The sequence below is a fragment of the Fringilla coelebs genome, assembly GCF_963513975.1.
Source record: "Fringilla coelebs genome assembly, chromosome: 5".
In the NCBI taxonomy this organism is placed as follows: Eukaryota; Metazoa; Chordata; class Aves; order Passeriformes; family Fringillidae; genus Fringilla; species Fringilla coelebs.
The window spans coordinates 11,014,681-11,036,713 of record NC_140033.1 but is presented as its reverse complement, the minus strand read 5'-3'; the positions used below and the strand labels follow the sequence as shown (position 1 = coordinate 11,036,713).

General features: G+C 39.2%; 1 protein-coding gene across 2 annotated transcripts in view; it reads left to right on the top strand.

The window, feature by feature from the left end:
- The first annotated feature begins 6,309 nt into the window (after positions 1–6,309).
- GNAI1 (G protein subunit alpha i1) overlaps positions 6,310–22,033 on the top strand; it is a 32,003-nt gene continuing 16,279 nt past the window's right edge. For both annotated transcript variants that reach the window (XM_084206469.1, XM_084206468.1), the window contains exon 1: positions 6,310–6,563. In XM_084206469.1, coding sequence (XP_084062595.1) covers positions 6,446–6,563 — 118 coding nt within the window. In that variant the 5' untranslated portion in view covers positions 6,310–6,445. The remainder of the gene's footprint in view (positions 6,564–22,033) is intronic.

Sequence of the window (22,033 nt, the reverse complement as noted above, 5' to 3'; positions counted from 1 at the left end):
ATAAACAGGCAGTAACATTTACAAATACAACAACATTTAGTGTTTCAGAGCTGTTTCACACTAACTGGAAAATAATTTCAAATTACTAATACATACAAAGGAACAAAGTATAAGGTAACCACTCAGATCACATCCCAAAAGGCCATATATTTCATAATATTACAGGTGTACCTGATTTTTTGTGGTTTAATTTATGTATAATCCATTTCTGCTATGGATTATGCTAAAGACATTATGTCCTGAAATTTTAATTCTGGATTTTTTGGCGGACTCTTAGCACTATGGAAACAAATGTCTATCAGCGTGTGTGTATGTGTCTCTTTCTCTTATAGATTAATAAAATCTTCATTAATAAAGTGCTCAATTTTCCAATGAGCTTTTCCTTTGTTTATTTATACTATGAAGTCTGTACCATGATTAGTACATTTGCAGGTCAGGAGTAGAACAGACAGTAGGTTATGTAGTTTCTTCTGCTATAACTACTCAGAATTAAATCTAACATGGTAATATTTCAAAAATATGCTGGCTGCACAAAAAGAAATCTTCTTTGCTGAGCATTTACTCCTGGTTCTACCATACTCTAGGAAAGGACCTATCTACACTGAAATCATCAACTTAGACATTTCCACAATTCGTTAGGAACCTGGTCTCTTGGAAAGATTAACATAAAATGAATGAAGAGTCAAATTCCCCTCTTCCCCATTGCTCAGCCTTCTCCTAGCAAAATACACGCAGTTCACCTCCAAGGACCTCTGGATTACACAGTGTGCATACACAAAGCTGATTTTCTTCCCACATCACTGTAATTACACTGCCTTCATTAAAATTAACAGAATTCTCACTGTTAAATTCAAGGCAACAGTGAGCACTAGGATGTGCACAGCACTCTCTGGCACACACAGAACACATCTCCTCTCCCTGCCAGCAGCACCTCCCGCACACAGTATACACCTTGGAATGTTCCAAGGTGCTGACAATAATTATTTGCATCCATATTAACAAGCACTATAGGTGTTAGCATGCTACTGAGCTACAGCTTAATCAATTCAGTATTGCTCATCTACAGCGCTGGGAAACTTTAAAGCCAAACTTGTTTTGTGGTTCCAAGAAAAATTTCATTTTGGATTAAGCATATAAAATCTCTTAGTCAGAAAGGCCCTTCATAGAGGCGCTGCATGAGCTCCGCCCTGTCATTAGTGACATTGCTGAACAGGGACATTATCCTAGCTAATTAATATCTAAAGTATCCACTATCCATTAATTAATCACAGTAACGTGAGAGAAGAATCAGCGTTGTGTATGCATACAGTGTAATCCAGAGGTTCTTGAAGGTGGACTGCAAGCACTTTGCCAGAAGACTCAGCAATGGGGCAGAGGGGCCTTTGACATTTAATTCACATGGAGGGTTTGCTCTGTTTAATTATTTTTCATCTGTTCAAGTTTCAAATGGTCTAATACAGCTGTTGTTTTAGATTCAGAAAGCCAGCCGTGTCCTGGGCAGCATCTGAAACACTGTGGGCAGCCAGTCAGGAGGGAATTCTGCCCCACGGTGAGCATTGCATCCAGGTCTGGGGTCTCCAGCACAGGAAGACCAATGGATCTGTTGGATCAATTTCAGAGCAGGGATACCAAGTTGATTGGATAGATGGACCACTGCTCCTACGAGGAAAGGTTGAGAACTGGGTTTGTTCAGCCTGGAAAAGAGAAGGCTTTGGTGTGAGCTCATTGTGGACTTTCAGTACCGGCCTGAAGGGAGCCTACAAGGAAGACAGAGAGGGACTTTCCTCAAGAGCATGCAGTGACAGGACAAGGGTGAATGGATTCCAACTGACAGACAGTAGGTTTAGATTAGATGTTAGGAAGAAATTCTTTACTCTGAGGGTGGTGAAGCACTGGAACAACATGCCCAGGGAAGCTGTGGATGCCCCATCCCTGGGAAGTGTTCAAGGTCAGCCTGGATGGGGCTTTGAGCAGCCTGGTCTAGTGGAAGATGTCCCTGTCCATGGCAGAAGGGTTGGAATGAGCAGTATGGAAGAAGATACCTTGAATCATACTTTGGGAACATTTTATTTTCTTAGCACAAAAGGACCTTAAATAACTTAAGTAAAAAATATTGTAGTTCAGGTATTGAGATATAATTATGCATATAGTTACATGCTTTATTCAGAAAGTATTTTACCTTGCTCTATTTACTTTTTCAAGGGCAGAAATTCAAATTCTTGCCCACTTTCCTCTATTTCTTTTGTAACAACTGTATTCAATTTCTCATATATGTTTTTGTGTACTGTGTCTGGTTAAAGACAAGAGCAAACGATGATTAAATCAGATAATTTAAATTAAAATCTGAAAACCAGCAAAATAGAAGGCTGAAGGCTGATCATTATCCCCATAAAACACTGTGCATTCCATACCAAACACAAGAAATTTATCTATTAAGCCCATGCAGCAAGCAGCTAAAGATAATCTTACAGAAAAATGAGCCCAGGAGCTGGTGATGCAGATTCAAAAGGAGGTCATATCAAACAACAGCTATTTGTTGTTAAACCAAGCAAAACAACAAAATCTCTTGAAATAATCGCCTCTCAGGAATGAGGCCATGAAACACACAGCTCCTGAGCAATCTCCCAACTTGTGGGAAGAAGGTAAAAGCTGTACAGTTCTAACTGCAGGGATGGAATACACTGTCTCACATAACCATACTGCTGTGAGGCAATGCTAACCCATGAGTTAGAGCTTACACCGTCCCTGTTTTGGAATAACACATAGGGATCATTGGTGTACTGTCCAAATACAACTACTATTTATCTACTTAACTATAGTTTCTTTCCTTATCCAGTAGATTATTTTATCTTAGAAGAAAGTACTTTCAGACACCAGGTTCAGATCCATGGCAGCTCCAGGTAGTGATTCAGGCCTACACTGCTCCACAGCACCATATAAGCCATTATTTGTTATAAAGCACTGCACTGACAACCTTTGTTCTGAATACTGGAGTTTCCTGGCCACAACAGAGTAAGCACAATCATTCCTCAGCCCTCTTGGGCACTGTGAAAAGAGTTTCTGCTATTCCATGATCCTGAGAGCTGCTATGTGCGTGAAGTAACTAGAATACGATATTTATCCCCTGCACCATTATTGCATAAGTAGAACTAAACAACTGACATTGCTAAACACTGTTGAAAAGATCTCTTATAATTTCAAAGAAGACTGCACAAGGAAATAATATTGGTAAACCTGTGCCATGTAGTATTTCCAATTCTGAAAAATTAAAAATTGATACCAAATGGGTTCAAATTTTCATGGAATGCACGTTAGAATGTCCAGGAGTTGCCCTGGTTTTTTGTAATATTGTCCATGTACAACCAGGTACAATTTATCCACAGGGTTGTAACAGGAAAAGTAGAAAAATCCTAATTACAAAATAAAGTGGGTTTGGGTTAAATAGAACTAAGAAGTCAATCTTTAAGACTAAGCTATATGTGCAAAAGAGGAGATACTATCCAGTTCTGTTTTCCAGATACAGGGCGATAAAAAAGAAAAGGAACTTGGGTCTGTTTCACATTTTTTTGCCAATGAATGTAGTGACAGTGTTAAAGGGGAAAAAGGACAGAGAGAACACCCTAACAAATATTCCTGGTGAAAAGTATAGAAATGCAGGGGATTAAATGAAACAAAATCCAGGCAAATTTGAGGTGTCCTACTTGTAGTATCTTCATTTCTGTAACATCTGCCACTCTTATTATCACATTATTTCCACCTACCATAATCTCTGTGTACTACTTTCTTATCCCTTAATCTGTACTTTCTCTTACAAATACCCTAACCACGTGTTGTTTATCTCAGAAATCATTCTTTATCCTTGATTTCCAAATCAGAAAAGGATCCCTAAGCTTATTAATTTTCATCTCCACTAACTCTGTTCTTTCCTGAGCAGAAGTTGACATTGCTCCCTTTACCATGGGAGAGGCCAGGAACCCTAAAACAAGACGAGCTTCCATATATGAGATGAGCTGTTTTGTAAAAGTTTTTATCCTACACAGTACCAGGGTGGAAGTCTGCCCAAGAGAACACAAAATGGAGTAAGCACCTGAACAACTCAGGAAGGCAGAAAAGCAACAAACACCTCTCAGGTGCCCTAGCAGCCTCCATAGCAGTAGGACAATGAAGATGGCCAAATAAAATGTCTCAGAGGTCTAATAAAGTCTTGGGAACTGATGTACGTTGGGCTTTCTTTAAGAAAGAATTCTATACCATCCTTTGCTAGGGCTGAGATCATGCCTACCAATCAGAAGATGTGAAAAATATTTAAGTTACAGTTTGAGGGTTATCTGCTTCATTTTTTGCACCATTACTTATGGTTTATTCATCAACAGCATCCAAAGACTCCTGCAAAGAAGAAAAACCAACACATCCAATAAAAATAGAACATTTGATACACTTTTTCATTGAGTATTGCAAGAAAAAAAGCTTTTTAATTTGCTAAGTATAGTAATAGCTGAATCTGACTTAAAGTCTTTGCTCTCTAATGCTAAAACACCGGTGCTGTAAAATGCTGCTGTTTTTGAGCTCATTCTGGGGGCAGAAGTTCTTGAGATTCTATAGAAACAAAAATCCTAAGGACTCACTGGAATGATGAATCTTAATTTAACAGATTTGCCTTGTAGGCTTTTGCGCCTTATGTTTTGACTGAAGTTTTTCATGAGATTCACAAAGCTTTATCAGTTGTGCACAGTTCTATCTACGAATTTCAGTGAAATCAGTGCTTCACCCTATCTGTGCTCACCAGGTGGGGTTGTGGGTCCCAGTCACACCGCAGCTCAGCTGGATTATCCTGAGGTCCCTTCAACCCCGTTTGTTCTGTGATCCTATTATCGGCTAACGGGATCTTTCTTTTGCAATCCAAGTGCAACATGTGCGTGGTGGGGAAAGACTTGTAAACATTGCATAGTTTCCTCAGGGCTTTTATAATAAAGAGCAAAACAAGTCACAAAACAACCTCTGACAAGTCACAGATGTGCAGACAGCCCCATGCCAGGGCTCTGAGACAGGGCAGAGAATCACAGAGTGGGCCAGGTTGGAGGGGACCACAGCGGGGCATCTCTTCCAACCTCCCTGCTCCAGCAGGGTCATCCCAGAGCACATGGCCCGGGATTGCATCCAAACGGCTCTGGAGTATCTCCAGTGGGGAAGCTCCACAGCCTCTCTGGGTAACCTCTTCCAGTGCTCGGCCACAGCACAGTGAAGCTCCCTCAAGTTCAGGGAGAACTATGTGTGCACCAATCCCCCTGTTACCTCTCGTCCTACTGCTGGTACCACTGGGAACAGCCGTGCTGCACTCTTCTGACACCCCCTCCCCGATCTAAATACTTATATACATGGATGAAGGAAGGTCCATCAGAAAAGAGAGGGGGATGAGCAGCTTCGGGCCGTGAGGTGGGGACGGTTCGTTTGGCTTTGGGTTCGTGAGGTAAAGTGCTGACCGATCAGCCCAGGTAAGAGCCAGCTCGGCTACTGCCCCTCCCGAAGGCCGACTGCCAGCTCCCAGCGCGGGCGGGGCTGCACCCCGAGATGCTTCCCTGGATCCCGGCAGCGGAAACAGCGGGACAGGGGGACAGGGCGGGACAGGGGGACAAGGAGCTCCACTCCAGCATCCCCCCGGGGTACCCCAATGGCACAGCCCAGCCCGGCGCTCCCCCGCCCCGCCGAGCAATGGAACCTCCCGCGCGCGAGGAGTTTAAATTCGAGCCCCTCCCCGGCAAGTGCCTGGGGCTCGCGCGCGGGGGTGTCACGGGCCGCGCCGCTTCCATCCCCGTTCGCGTTCCACTCCCGCTGTGCCTCCACTTCCACCCTGTTCGCGTTCCGCTCCCGCTGTGCTTCCACTTCCATCCCCGTTCGCGTTCCGCTCCCGCTGTGCCCCCGCTTCCAGCCCCGTTCCGCTCCCGCTGCGCTCCCCCCATCCCGCCCCCCGCCCCAAAACGCCTGGCCGCCGCCGTGCGCACGCGCGGCCGCGCCCGCCGCTCTTCCCGCCGTGCACGCGCGCGCCCCTCCTCTCTCCCCTCCCGGCGTGGGCGGTGCGCGCGCGGTCGCGCGCCTCCGGCGGGGCGGGGGCGGTGCCGCGCGCGCAGCAGCCTCAGGGCCGGCGGCGGGAGCGGCGGCCCCGGTGCGAGGCCTCGGTCCGCCCGTCGGCAGCGCCGCTGTCCCCGCTCCGCGCTCCCACGGCCGAGCCTCCTCACGCCTCTCCCGCTCGCTGATTCCTGTCTTGGCCGTGAGCCGAGCCCGGCGCGCAGTACTCGCGACGCCGCTGCGCCCCAGGTGAGGGAGCAGGGGAAGGAGAGAGCGAGCGGGGAGCACTCGCTCCCTCTCCCTCCTCAGCGCCTCCCCGCCGCCGAACCCCGCCGCTCCCTGCTTCACTTCTCGCGGCGGAGCCAAACAGCCCCTTCCCAAGATGGGCTGCACGCTGAGCGCCGAGGACAAGGCGGCGGTGGAGAGGAGCAAGATGATCGACAGGAACCTGCGGGAGGACGGCGAGAAGGCGGCCAGGGAAGTCAAGCTGCTCCTTTTAGGTAAGGGATGCCGTGAGGGGAGGCTCCTCTTGAGGCAGCCGCTCCCCGAAGCTCGCTCGCGTACCGAGGGGTATAGTTTTATAGGAACCCTCCGGGCTGGGCAGGGGGCGGTGCTGCCCTCGGACCCCGGGGTACGTGCTCGGGGCCCCTCAGAAGTTCTGGGTTCGCGGGAGGCACTGCAGCCTCTCGGAGCAGGTGGGCGCCTCGGCTGCTTGAAGGATTAGAGGCAGCGCCCCGGGGAAGCGGCACGGCGTGGGCTGTCCTGACTTCCATAGGAAAGGGATAACGCCTGAAACTTTTGACCTGGATTCTCTGTTCCTCTTTTGAAAGGAAGGAAACGTTACGTTGGGAAGATATTTACTCTTAATGTTTCTTGTATACCCGAGCAACTCCTAAACTGTTGCTGCGAGAGTAAAGTGTGGAAAAGTGCAAAAAGAACAAAAGGCAAAGCACCATTTAACTTTTGAGTGGGTTTTTTTTTGGTTTTTTTTGTTGGTTTTGTTTTTAATTTTGTGGAACTTGCTTGTGTTTCTGGGATCTTACAACGGGAAGTACCACCTTGATGGAGCTACTACATGTGTAATATAATGACTTATCGCGTGCCATCGTGTGTTCTTCAGTTTTGCTCACAAGTACTTGACGTTTGCCTTTTTGTGTGCTTTAAGATATCTTGTGTGTAAAGATAAGGAAGTGAGAATTTTAATTAGAGTACATTTGTTCAGGACTAAAACTACTGTAGGCTGGGGACAGTTGAATGCTGCAAGATTTGCATTGAATTAACGTTGTGGGAAGTTTCGCAGTGTATTCTGTGTAGCTAAACCAGACTGGGTCTAATAGCGAGTTAAAAGAGTTGCTGAGTTGCGGCTTTCCGCTCAGAGGTGACGTTTCAGGCAAACGTTTTAAATGATGCACTGTATCTCACTCCCCTCGACGTTGATTTTGCTCTCCTGTAGTGCTCTATTCACTACAAACGTAGTAGACTGCTTAAAAAACTCTGTTGCTAAATTCTAAGATGTCTCCAGAAAGAGACAAAAGACTGAGCAAATTTTATTGTAGATGAAGAAATGAAAGAAACCTAGAATGGGAAAAACAAAGATCCTAAAATGATTTTCTAGATTTAAAATTTAACTTGTGAGATAAGCCAGAACAAAAGCTGGAATCGTTCTTCAGGAAATGGAAGTGGAAGCCTAAATCTTTTAGGTTTTGGGCTGGTACTGTGCCTAGTCCTGAAAACCTTTGGAATCCTCAGCTTGTTGTATGGAAAGGTTTTCCTGTATGTGGTAATAGCAATACTTCAGATGTTACTGCCTTTTTAAAAAGTGGCAAGATAACACTTCATCTGGCATTTGAAATTAACTTTCAGCTTTTTGCTGTTCTGTATGGAACTTGTTGTGCCTGTAGTTTGTTACTTGTTTTCCTATTTTTCATCATAATTCTTGGGTACAGATGTCATCTGTTTAAAGATGCTTTAAACTTAAGAATGGATTTTGTCACTATTTTAATGCTCTTACGTACTAAGTCCTAGGTTATGAGCTTAAATTTTATAAATTCTCTGTTTCTAAGGCTGAAAAGCCTTTCTGCAGGGCTCTCATGAGATCTAAGAACATAGAACAAATGGTCAAATACATGTGGGTTCTCAGGGTGTTCTGAGCAGCAGCTCTCTTGGGTTAGCATTTCCTTCTCCCCTGCTAAAAAGAGGTGTGAAGGCTGGCAGCCTAGCCTCTCCTGGGACCAGTGCTGGGATGATTGTTTAAACAATGATTACCTAAAACTTTAGTGAACTTTGGATGAGGTTTTGTGCATACACCCCTGAATGCACATACGTATTTCACATGTTTTGGAATTAAAGTTATTTCCCTTCCTCTTCCTTGAAAGTCTGTCAGGTGTCTTGAATGTGATGTGAATGCTTTATCTGGTGGCAAAGGTATTTAAAGTTATTTCCACTGGAGTCACTTTCTTCTCACCACTCACTTTCCCAATTGCTTGTTCAGCCCACATGTCACAGTTTATCATCTACTTGGTTGTACTCCTACATCTATTTATGGGTTTGTTCTGCTAAAAAGATACTGAAGTAAAAGAAAGTAAAAATTGTGGTCTGCTGCCAGGAAAATGCAATGTGCAAGTGGCATCTGAAACACCTTGTTTATGTAGAAAAAGGTCATGTAGCTGCACACCTATTATTATTATAATTGACCCATTAAATTGGATTTATTCCAGCATATATAAAAATTTTATTTTTGCATGGTGATTAGAGAATCCTGCTGAAGTTTGAGCTAGAATGCTCAATTGAGGGAAGATGTTTTCATAAAATCAATTGATTTCTAGACTGGAAATTTAATTTATTCCATCATATGCTTTTCTAATTTTTTTTTTCTTAAAGAGGAAGTTGCAGGGATTTAATTGAGAGAGATGTGACATTGCTGTACCTGAACCATCACTGTAAACAATATCACTGATGCATATTAGATATATATTTTGTTTTCCTGTCTCTAGGAATAGGCAGATATATTTAATGTGCACAAAATACTATTGAACTGGATTGTCTAAGTTCTTTTGTCATATCTGTAAATTAGTTCATCACTTCATAAAATTTTCAATGCAGGTGTTAGGAATAAAAATGCTGGATTCTAAGCATTATCCATGTATAGCTATTTCAGCCTTGTTATTCTATGTACTTCAATGTGCTATCCCAACAGCAAGAGAGCCTTTCCTGGAAAATTTCTGAGAACCATCGTTCTTAGAAGTAAGCTGAACTTGATCTTGTAGTTGGTAAGGCAGATGGAAAATGCTTGTTTATACATGGAATTTGATGATTTTATCTTTTAAAGCCATTACATAAACAAGCTTATTTACTTTAATACTATTTTCAATCAACATGTAACTTAAGTTTCATGAGAACTGAACAAAAAATATAAGTGCAATGTAGTATATTGGCCAACACTAAAAGTTCAACATAAAAAAGTATTTACTTTTATGTACTTTTTTTTTAAGCAGTTTGTTTGTGAAGAGTTCCTAAACTTCTGTGTCCTAATTGAAGTAATATTTTCTTTTCTTGTATTTTCTATCCTTCTTTTAACAGCTAAAGTTATACACTTAGTGTAAGATTTTTGAAATGCAGTTTATAGTTTGGCTGGCTTCCAGGCAGAGAAAGTAGTAGTTCCAAGTTGTTTTTTTTTTTCCTTCCATGTTTCCTCATCTTAACTTTTAATATTCAACAAATAGAAATTCTAGTGATGCTTGCAGAATGAATGTAATTCTTATATTGGGAGGTGGTGGTTCTGAGTGACCAGGCTGTGGGCTGCATTAGTAGACATGTAATCCTAGTCAGGTGTGCACATTTCTGTTGAATTAGCTAGAGCACATAAGACTGAATTTATGCCAACTGCAGGAGAACAGGCAGTACCTCATTTAGTAGAATGCCTTCTGGTATGAGGTTAAACTCATCAGGTTTTATGAATACATTCAGATTGGCACCGTGACTTTATAGGATTAGCACTTTGTCTTTTGAATTATCACATCCTTCACCTAGCATAGCAAATTTAGTGTTAAGGTTCTTTGTATCTTGGATGAAAAAGGCAATAGGTGTGTCCTAAACATTCTATAGGAGCAGGTCCTGGGGTCCAGGAAGCCACAGGCCATGTGTTTGACATCTGTCATTGTGTGTCTCCTTTCTGGATAATCACAGTTGTGGATGTGAGTTCAGTAGGTACCTTCGTCCTCATGACTAGCAGAGCCACTTTTCTGGTCCTGAATAGATCCTTGTGATTCATACTGGAATGTGTGCGTGTCATGTTCTTAAAGATAAGTGACATTTAGCAGGCAGTGCTGCATTTAATCTTTTCCATTGCAGCTTCCTGTTCCTTAAGATGGTAACTAGAACAATTCTATTTAATTGTTTTTCTAGTTCTTCACATCTCAGGCATCTTTTTCTGTCTGCTTTTCTTTTGTTCTAGATTGCATCTTTATGTCTGCTCAGCCAAACTGACTCCTGCTGCATACTCATCTTTTCAGCAGCATCATCGTCACAGTGCTTGGCAGTACCTGGCTTCTTCCAGACCCCGTTGCACATTGGACTGAAAAAATACATTTATGCTGCTTGTACCATTACTTCTCTTGCCTTTCCTCCAGAATATTCTTTTTCTCCACACTTGCAGACAAGAAAGAATTTAGAAGTCTGAACTTAAGAGAGCTCTCAGAAAAGCCTTTTTCTCACTAGCAAGTATGGCACATTTCAGAATAGTTGACCTTACCTTCATAAATTATGCCAGCCTAGTCTAAAACATTTCTACCAAACTATTTCCTGTCATGCCTTCAGAGACAGCTATCTACAGATGCGTACGACGTTCACCTCTTATTTAAAAGCTGAATTCTAATACGTAAGAGAAGGGTTTAATGTTTGGCTTTGGTTTGTTGCTGTTGGTCTTGTCTGTGTCAGTGTGAACACCCCTGCCCCCCCATTCTTGCCTGTCTCCTTAGATTTAGCAGGAGTTCTGAACTGGGAGCTTATGGTGCAGTTGGACTCTGTCAACCAGCGTGTTACTTATGTGGAGTGAGTGGATTCTCATAGTCTAATAATTCTCCTTGCTTTTGTGAGAGGAGACTCAGGGATGTGCAGTAAGCATACCCATTTAGTTCTGGTTGTGTTTGTACTACTGCAGTGTGAGTTCTTTTATGCTTGTCTCCATCTATTTGAATGTCGGTGTAAAGGTTCACAACATCATAATATCAGTCTTTCATGTGTGTATGGACTTCAATGCAAATTAACTTCAGTGATCTCAGGTCTTCTGTTGCATTATTATATTTCCTCTTATTGGAAGTTACCTTATAAAGGCATTATTTATGATTATATCATGATGTTAGTTCTTTAGCATTCTTAGGAAAATTTTCTTCAGTACCTATTGTTTCAGAAAGGGTTAAAGAGAAACTGTGCATTATGTGCTATCTTGTGATACCAGTAGCAGTGACTTTGCTTTTATAAAATCTTGATTAAAAAGTCTAGTTATGTATACATAAAAATTAGTCATATTCTACTAGGTATTAAGGATTTTTTAAAATATTTTAGGAGTTAGAAAACATTTTATGCTTGAAAAATGTTTTTTTTCCAACTTTTCATTCAAAAACAGTGTAAAGCTGCTGCTGTATTCTTTCTAATTGGAGGCCCTAGTAAGGTACTTTTTGATAAGCTATCCACTCCCAGCAGCAGTGGTACCTCAAGACCACTCATAAATTTTGTAATAAACTGTGATGTAATTAGTGTCTTCTTGCTTTTTTTTTGCCACACAGTTTATTGTATCATCGTCATATATGATAGTTTATTCTGTCCTATGGATTATAATACCAAACTTGTTGTGGATTTCAGCCAGCCTCCTCTTGTGAAGTTATTTTTAACCCACATCAGAACTAGACTTTACGGTGCAGCTCCCTGCATGGTTGTGTTGGCGCAACTTGAACTTGGGGCTCTGTGCTGTAGTTAGGCTGTAGTGATTTATATACTCATATTACCAAAGTGGGTTGTTCCTTTGCTGCCACATTTTACCCTTTTTTCTACCTTTTCTTTCTGAGAAGAAATAATTGAGTAGCCAGCCTATCCTTAAGTCTGGCTAAATAATTTGAAACCAAGCCATCAGTGTGGCTCAGAGGGCATAAAATTCTGAAGTGAGTTTTGCTGTCTTGTTGATAGATGTCTGCATCGTTTCCTGTAACATACTATCTGGCAAATGTTGTGGTACAGCAAAACTGGATGTAGAAAATAGGTATTTAAGATGTTCTGTTAAGTGTGAGGGTGTTTGGTTTTTTCTTTTTTTTGCCATGAAAACACTGAAGTAAAGATCTTAACTGACTTGCTAATTAGCTATTAAAAGTTTGCGGGTTTTTTTTCCAAGATGTATAGGAGAACCTGTATTAATAAAAACTTAGGATTCTGAATCTTAGTCATTGTCCAGCTTTTACCTCGGTCTGCTGTTCTGTTTATTCCCCTTGTTTGCTCAGTGCCTTACTGTTACCTCAGGCTTTGTGTAAATTACAGAATTATTCTGTAAATGGAACTCGGCTTTACCTGAGAGATTCTGTATCCACAAAGTATGGAAGTTGGTAAGGTATATAGAGTAGTTGGAAAAAGCAGAACTTTAGGTTTGTCTCACTCAAAACTTTTCACTCTTAGAAGTCCAGTTTTTTTAGTGGCTTCACTTAGTGACATTTCTGAGTGGAAGGATAACTGAGATTTTGAAATTAGACTATTAGGACAAAAATAAACTGGTTTTGCTGGGACACTAGTGTACCAGGACTGTATACTTCTGTAAGAAGATATTTGAACTGCTTTTTTTCTTAATGCTAAGTATTTTGTTCTCCTTGAGCATTAAGTAGCGACAGACAAGACAAAATAAGATTTCTTAGCAAGGATGGGAAGTAAAGGAGTGATTTTGTAGACTAATTACCCATATTTGTGACTGCTTATAGTCCTTTTACAGTACAGGTGTAAGAAGTATTAGAGTTGGGGATTTGGAAGATGCTTCCCATCATCACGGCTTTGCCCTTAAATTTTGCAAAGCTATGGAGCCAGCTTCAAGGTTTCTGGACTTTTCTATAGCTTAAAGCTTATAGGCCTAAGTATCACCTCGGGTCACAGAGACCTGTCTGCACCAGTCCTTGATTTGAAAGTGTGTTACCTGCTGAGGTTAGATTTTTGAGTTTGTTCCATTTTGCTTCAATTGCTGACTACCCCTTCCTTTGAAACATATTTCTCTATTATTTTTTAAAGTTAATTTTGGTGTAATGCTTTCAGAATCTCTTGCTGGTGGGGCTAATTGACACAGAGCAGTTAAGAACCAATTCTTTTAATAAGAGACTTGTTTAATATGTGATAAGCAAGTAAATTGATTTTCTGGCTTTGATAATTGAAGGGTAATTGATGCTTTAAATAAGACCACCTGTGGTACCGGTGGTAACAACTTGATAATCAAGTTGTCTTGACTTACAGGTGTATGCTTACATGGGTACTTGGTGTTTATGTTTACATGTAAGCTTCAATATTGTATGTCCCTATTAAATTGATACTGAAATTAGAAAATTGTTTTTGTGATGCAACTTATTTAAAGGAATCACCACCATTCATATATACTGTACTTCAACTTCTGAAACAGATTGGACCTCATTACTTTTTCAAATATTCTACTTAGAAATGTAGTGTTGCCTTTGTAGTGAGTAATATACTTAGCAAAGGTACCTGATAAAATTTTTAGTGAAATATAACAATATCTGGGCAACCAGAATGGACAGGAAGTCTTTACAATCATTTCTCTAAGCAGATTGTTTATTGTAGAAGTAATCAAAGTACTGTAATGAAAATTCCTGTTAAAACTGTGAAGTGGGTTTATAATTAATAGTCTAGAATTTAATATGACCTGTTTCTTGAATTGAAAGTACTGGTGCAATCAAATGCCTACCTGTAATCCCATCTTCCTTTTGCAAAGTTGATAAAATAATTTTTGCATATGACTTTGGGTTTTTTACACGGACAAAGCTGTTGTAGTTGTTTGAATCATGCTAGAAGTTTTTTATTGGTCACTGTTGTAAGGACATTCCGAATCTCTGGGGGTTTTCAATAGTTTCCAATAAAACTTAAAGAGGTTCTTGCCTACTTTCTAAATCTGTATTGGAATGCTGAAAATAAGAAGTGGATGTTGTCTTGCAAGCTGCAGAGCTGTTTTAGAAGCTCTGTCTTGCTAAAAAGGAAAGTGCTCTTGAAGCATCTGGCTAAATAGCTTTGCCCTATCACTTTTAAATGTTTAATTCAGGTTTTTTTTGCTGGTTAAGTAGTCAGACTGGCTGTCCTGATTAGACTTTGTTTGCTGCTAGAGTGGTCAATTCAACTGGTATTTCATAATGGTCTGATGAGGACCTGACTAAAAGTATAATGAGGAGCAGAGATATGTGCTGGATCTAGATGGAGTGCTGGAAATGCAAAGTAGGAGGTAGAGGGGAAAATGGATGCAGAATAGGATGCTTTCAATTTCTGTATTTCTGTGTCATAGTTCACTGTAGAATTGGATTAGGAATAATGTGAAGTTTGCAAGGTCCACTTGGTAGACATATTAAACTATATTCAAAACCCACTTTAAGACTTCTTTGCCACAATAGGAGACAGCCCACATTAAGGAATGTGCTGATTGCCAGTTAGAGGTAGGAGTTTCTTTTCGTTCCAAATCCAGGGAGCATCATGTGCTTCTTCATGCTCTTCTGTTTTGTAGGTTGTAGTCTTGACTAAGAAGAAGAAGAATCCTCTTCTACCGAGCATTTTTTGGTGAAGAATGTGAGATGGTGGTGGGCAAGTAGTACAACTGCCAGCCCAGTGTCCAAACAGAGAAGGGAATGGAGGCAGCAGTAAAGCTGTAGTAATATCAAAATAGAATACAGTGTGACTGCAGTACTGGAATACAGTTTTGAAACTTGCTCTTACTGCTCATATGGGTCTTGAATAAACAAACTGGGAGTAAACCAGACAATTGTTTTGAGTATTTATAGGTTTTATTTAAAGAAATGTTATTTTGAATCTTGTTGATTTCATGTCTGCTAGTAATGTTTTATGCAGTGCTGGACTGAAAATAAGTTGCAAAGTCTCATTGAAGTGCTGACTATATTCTTGATGCATTAAATATCTCTTGAAGCATTTTGAAAGTGGATTTCTCAGCTGTATGCAGATCCTTAATAAATCTGGTAAATTCTTGGCAAAACTGTTATATTCTTTCTAAAGCATATAAATACTTAAGCATAAAGCTGTTAAATCATTGACAATGATCCCTTCTAATATGCTTTAGGGCTACAGTGTTAGCTAGCAAAAGCTGTCATCTAATTCCTAGATGAGGGTCTATTTATATTGTTTTCTCTATCTGCTGTTCTGGAACATAGCAGCATTTGGGGTTAGGTTAGATCAGCCTTTGATTACATACTTGTTTGAAGCCTAACACCTATTTATGTAGGTGTCTGTCTTACTCCTTTTTTCTGGTATTATTGGGTGTCTTGGAGGGGTTTTAAATTTTTATATACTTCAAAGCTGTCTCAGTTTAATATGAGGCTGGCTAAATAAAAATTCTGTTTAAACAACAACAAAACCCCAAAAAAGCTGTATTTATGTACTGTTCACCTTACTTCAGGGCAGTTTTGTAAAATGCATGTGCATGTAACAAAAAATAAGGTGGGCTATGCTCATGAATTTTCTTTCTTGCTTCAAATACAAATAGGAGTTATGAAAATTTGTGTATTTGAAAGAAATTGTTCATTGATATCTAGGAACTTTTTGCATTTTAATCTCTGTCGCTTTAAGTCCCTCCAAGTTCTGGTGGAGTTGGTGACATTGAACTGAATTTAGGTCAACTATCAATATTCTTATTCTCCTTATTTTTGTAGATCTTAGTCCTTGAGTTACAGGATTAAAAACTCTCTTAAGTTAGGTGTGGATGAATACTTAAAATTTACATGAACTGAAATTTATTGCTTTGTTTCTACAATAATGGGACAGCTTTTAGTGTAATTGCATTTTCCCTGATGTGAACTTTGACAGTACCCATTTATCACATTTGCAACCAATGCCTTGGTGTTATGTAACAAGTAGAGTTTTGAATACAATCACTTGAGACTTACACGAGAGACATTTTTCCAGTTTTGCTAGAAACGCACACACAGTTTTCTGATTATACCAACTCTGCAGTTACATAGCTATATGAGGTAGCTGGGACAGTAGGTTCTATCAAAATTGTAGATAGAACAGCAGTAGTGTTGTTCTGAATTGAAAGTGGGGCTTGCAATGAAAATAAGTTGTTATTCCAAGTTGTTTTGTTGCCTCTCTGCCAGAACAACCTCCATAAAGTATGCCTTAGTTGCAGAGGAGAATTTTTTATAAACCATTTTTGGTTGTGATTAATGATAGCCTGCTTAGTAAGTTTGCTCTGGTATCTCTGAACCTGCCATCTTTGCACACTGTATTTATAGCACGGTGTATTGAAAAAGGGCATGAAGGCAAACCACACTGTGGAGAGCAATGTCAAGGCACTGTGGTTTTTTGGAAGGTTTATTAGATATACATTTGAAAGACTACATGAGGCATACTGTACTCTGTTGACAGAAATTGATGGTAACTCTCTTGATAGACATTTTAGGAGTAAAGGACTTGGTTCTTTCTGTTGGAGCAGTCAGCATTTATCTCCTAGATTGGGCTCATACAACTACTGAAACTCATGTTCAAGAAGATCTTTAATCATATTCTTTCATACTGTGATTTTAAATTATGTAGTAATTCTTTCTGAGCATACAACTTCGTATGGAAGAAGAAAGCCACTTGATTTTTTTTAAGTAGCAAATTTAATCTTAATTCAGTTTTGTAGAGCAGATAGTTATTTGCTATATTGAAGTTCCATTCAAAATCTTAACAAATTTTTGGGCTTTGAATTTTGAAGAGATTTCCAAGTATTTTAGATGACATTAGTGTGGATGCTGGCCTCTGATACATTGAAGTAGCCAACTGCTAATCTTATCAAGCCGGTGTCAGTATTGGCATCTCAGATAAACTTGAAGCCACGCATGTTTAGCTGCTGGTGATGAGCCATGTAGTTGTCAGGCAGCAAGTGTGATTACCAAGTGGTTTTCATCTCCAAAGGTGCATTAGCACCTGTCTTTAATTTCTGGCAGAAGTGAGAGTTTTATTTCCAAGCCTTTGATTCTCAGCTTGTTGTGGTCCTGCTGGATCTGGCACTTCACACGAAGGAAGCTATGCCCGTCTTAATTGAACCAAAAAGTACAATGGCACTGTCCCTGTCTAAGGCAGTGATACTGGTATTTAAGAGATCTCCTGTACATTCTGAACAGGTACACCTTTCTAAAGTAGCTTCAATTCAAAGCTACCACATTTCCTTTTGAATGTTTCACAAAGTTTCTGAAATATGACACTTGGCATTGTACTGGTGCTCTTCTTTCTAGTGAGATGACTCCCCAGTACAGTTATAAGTGATGCACATAATGATAAAAGGGTTCCTACTATGTAGCAGTAGCTAGTAATTTAAATCACCTGGGGAATATAGAAATGTGTTTGAAGAGCTAGGTAGAATTTGTATTCAAAAGCTGCATGCATTTAATTTCGTATGGTACATAAAATTGCACATAATTTCTGCTAGATGTCTGCTTATCACATGATTGAATTCTAAGCAAAAAGAACACTTCATAACACTTTGTCATAAAAAGATATAAAGCACTAATTGAAGAATGCATGTAGCTCAAAACTCAATTCATACTTCCAAAGATGTGAATAGAAGTTACCTTAAGGTTTGCAAAATGGAGTCTGTGCCCTCCTTGTTTGACCATAAGATTTATTTTTAGAATTCACTGGTTTCCAGAGGTTATATTAAATGTAAACCCATAATTTCTCCTTGTTGTTTCAATACTAAACTAATTAACGTTGTCTTTATCACTTGCCTATGTGTTTGCTCTAGTAACAGTCTAAGCACCAATTTAAGAAACTCAGAGCAGTCTGTTAGATATCTAGACCTGAATACAGGATGGTACCATGAGTTTATACTTGATTGCTTCTTGAGATGACATTTTATCTTAACAGTTTACTAAATTATGTCTTATGTATAATAGATTGACTATTTTATTTTATACAGTTTATTTCAAACATCTAATAAGAGAAATACTGAAGACCTAGGAAGGGAATAATTCAATAATAAAGTTGTAATTAATTTTTGTTTTCTTTGGGAATTTACAAAAATGACAGTGGTGTATGGGTATAAATGATATTGCTTCTGTAGGACTAAGCATGCAGCTGCTGAAACCTTGAGAATTCTCAGTTCTTTTATCTGAGTCAATGCCATAATTTTAGAATCTGTCACTTCCCTAGTTTAAATCAGTGATGTAATCTGTGATTCACACTATTACTACATGGCTAATTTACTGAAATATTTTCTGCCAGATACTAATCATACAGATTCTTAATTCAGTGAAAGATTCCTGGCACATTCAAATTCCAGTAGCTGTGGAAATTCCAAGACTAATGCCACCTTAGAAGTAATGAATAATATCTCCCTTTGGTTGACTGTATGAAAGCAGTTGGGAAGGGGAAAAGGGACATAAACTGCAAGGGCTAGCAGCTGCCCCAGAATAAGAATACCAGCTGGTGATAGATAACTTACTGTTGGGAGACTTTAGAAAGGGGGAGTGGACCAAATAAGAAAATTCAGGCAGGGTATTGTGGGTTTTGGAGAATGCTTCATTTGGTGTTCAACCTGTCCAGAGTGTGTTGTAGCAGTTTCACTGTGGGTTTCTTGTACTAGCATTGATGTTTTTTGAATATAGTAACACTGATTGGCAGCTTGCATTCTAATTTTAATCTCATGTCTGATGATATGTCATGAAGTGATAAGTTTAAGAGGTTATACTTCCAAAGTACAAAGCCACTTGATTTTTGTAAGAGATTCCTGACCCCATAGCAGAAAGAGTAGAAATCACTGGGTATTTAGCTTGTGCTGTGACCAGTGGCAGCTCAGGAGTGGGCACAGTTCAGCTTTCTGCTGTGAAGTTCAAGTGTCTGACAGAATTGGATAGGAAAGTTGTGGAGAGAGAACTTTACAGTACCTGAATCCAAAAATTTACAAGTCCATGTATTTTATTTTAAATTTCATGTGTGTCTTTATGCTTAAGTCAATCTGGTCTAAGTGTCCAATTCTACAGGCTTAAAAGCTGGCAAACATCTGTTGAAAGTTTTAAATTAATTACTCTTGTTCATACTTGAACTCTCTTCTGGTAACATACAAGTCTGTATACATTTTGTGGGTTCTGTTCCGTAGTCTGACTTCTTTAGTGTTATTTCAAAGCCAGCCCAGTTTTTCTCCTTAGTTTTTATCTAATGCTTAAGTTATTTTTCATTTACTCTGCATTTTTTTTCTATGCTAGTATTGTGAGGAGTATATTTATTCTATTAGGAATAGTTGTACTTGAGAGTTGATTTTGTCCAAAGAGGGATACTGTGAACTTGAAGTTTGCCTTGCTTTTTACTTTGGTATTTGATTGTTTTTTTCAGTAACCAATTAGCAAATGTGTCGCAGGTTAGAAATGTTGCTGTTAAGATCTCAGCCCTTCCTTTTGGTACATGGTTGTGTAAAACATTTGCTCCAGGAATGTATAGTTCTGGAATGCCTCCTATGTAGGCAGCGTGTGGGATAATAAGTCATGAGACATTCTAAGTAGTGTAAAGCAACATTTTTGCTTACCTGTTAATTTTAATCAAATTATTAAATGTTTCAATTCATTTTAAACGCAGATTTGCTCCACTTGGAAAGATAATTCAGTTTAAGATGGTGTTTGCTAAAATTTCATAGTAATGAGTCATAGGGCGATAAAATCATTTAGGTTGGAAAAGAACCTTAAGATTGAGTCCAACCCAGTCTTTTTAATTTTTTTAAAAATTACTTTTTGGAATTGACCAATTCACAGTTTGGAGAATCAAATATTGCTTTAGCTGTTTCTTAAATTTGTTTGAGCTCTGCTTGTCTTACTTGGTTCCTACAAGGGGAAGATTCATTGAGACTGATCTGTTAAGTGGTTTTTTGATTGTTTGGGTTTTGGGGTTTTTTTTAACATGACAATGCTTTGATTTTTTTTTTCTATTTCCAAAGTAGAGAGCTGGCCTTGAAAGAAAAATCATAATATGAGCTCAGTCCCTCTTCTTTAGCTGAGCATCAACTTCACTGTGCTGTGAGTGGTGGAGTAGGGTTGGTCACAGGCCTGGGTTTATGTGCTGGCTCTGAATTCATTGAGTGCTGTCAGAATTCATGCTGCATCCAGGCAAATACTGCTCTGGATAGTGCAATACTAGCTGGGAAATAATGACATGTGAGGGTGGAGCCTGAGTGATGCAGAAGACCCTTTAGATTATAGTAGAATCTATGAGGATAATAGGAAATTTTGCTATTTAAGTTGGATGTGCTTTGCTCCCATACTTTCGCAGTCTGCATAAGGAAGCATAAGGATTTACCTGCTTCCTGGCAAGCAGGTGTAAGAAGAGTATTGGATTTCATTCAAGTTATATTCTTACTCAACTATGTGAAAAAAAGTTTTAAAATTCTTTAAATTAGATTTTTGTAGATTGTGTAGCCCTCTTTTTGAGGAGCACATGAGAGACATAAAGTGTGCAAGAGGAAGAAAGGACCAATCAGTTATGAAAACTTCCATTAATGTAATGACCTAACAGAAAATGGAAACAGTTAACTGAAATTTCAATTTAAAAGTAAACAAACAAAAAATGCCCACTACTCTTTTAAATTCAGAAATTCCATGCTGCTGTTCTTCTAGTCTAAGCGAAGCTGTCATGTCTTTTAAATAATATTTTTGTTATAAATAAATCGTAACAGAGACAGTAAGAATCTTCAAATTATTGACAGTAGTGATCTAAAATCAAGTATCACACAAATAGCAAGCAGTAAATAGCATCATTTACTAGATGCTTGAGGAATATTCAATCAAGTCTGTCTAAATTTAGGTAGTGTTTGGTTGTGACAGTATAGCTAGTGCTGAGATTTTATACACAGCTGTTACATGGAATATTTAATACTGCTTGCTTCTGTCTAAAACTTTCTAAACCAGAGTTAGTTCTCATTTTGCTGTATGGGCAACTTATTTATGCTGAGATAAAGGAGGGAATTTTACAAAGTATATCTGTCAGAAAACCTGGCAGACTTCTGCATTCAGGAGTGCAAAAATAATGAATTTCCTTTCAGTATGGTTCAATGAGTAAGGTGAAATTTTCCTGTCTGCTTTGTAAAGATTATTAGGAATGCTGCAGTCATTTCACTGCACAGTAAAAGGAAAAATCCAAACCAAACAACCATTTCTGTTTTCCATTAAATAACATAGGGGAATGCACCTTCCAGGAACTCACTGCTGATGTTAGGTACTCTGTAATAAATGACTTAATTATTCTATGTGTATTTTGGGTGTTTGTGGTTATTTTACTGAGAATGCTTTTATGATAATTGTAGCTATTTGGTGCATGTGAATTCTAACACCATAGAGAAACATGCACATCTGACTCAAAAAATGGAATATTAAGTGTATGACAAAAATAATTAAATTCTTTAACTGTAACTAGCCCTGACATTGACTTTCTTGGTTAGTCAAATGTGATACATTTTTAACAAAACATTTTATGAGGTTATGTAAAGTAAATGCTGTAGTATATATATTTCTTAATATCTCTGAAGTTGCTGTTGAATGCAGGGAATATAACATCTTCAAATTTAAATAAAAATATTAATCCAAAGCATTTTATAGTAATTTCATTAATTAATCTAAGCTTTAAATCTTTGTCACCTATTTGTGCTTAAGTGCATAATTAGCTATTTTGAGATTATTTGGTTTATAAATGCTTCAGGTGTCTAAATAACAACTGACTTTTGTATTGGTGTCTGATTTCTGTTTATATTAATGTT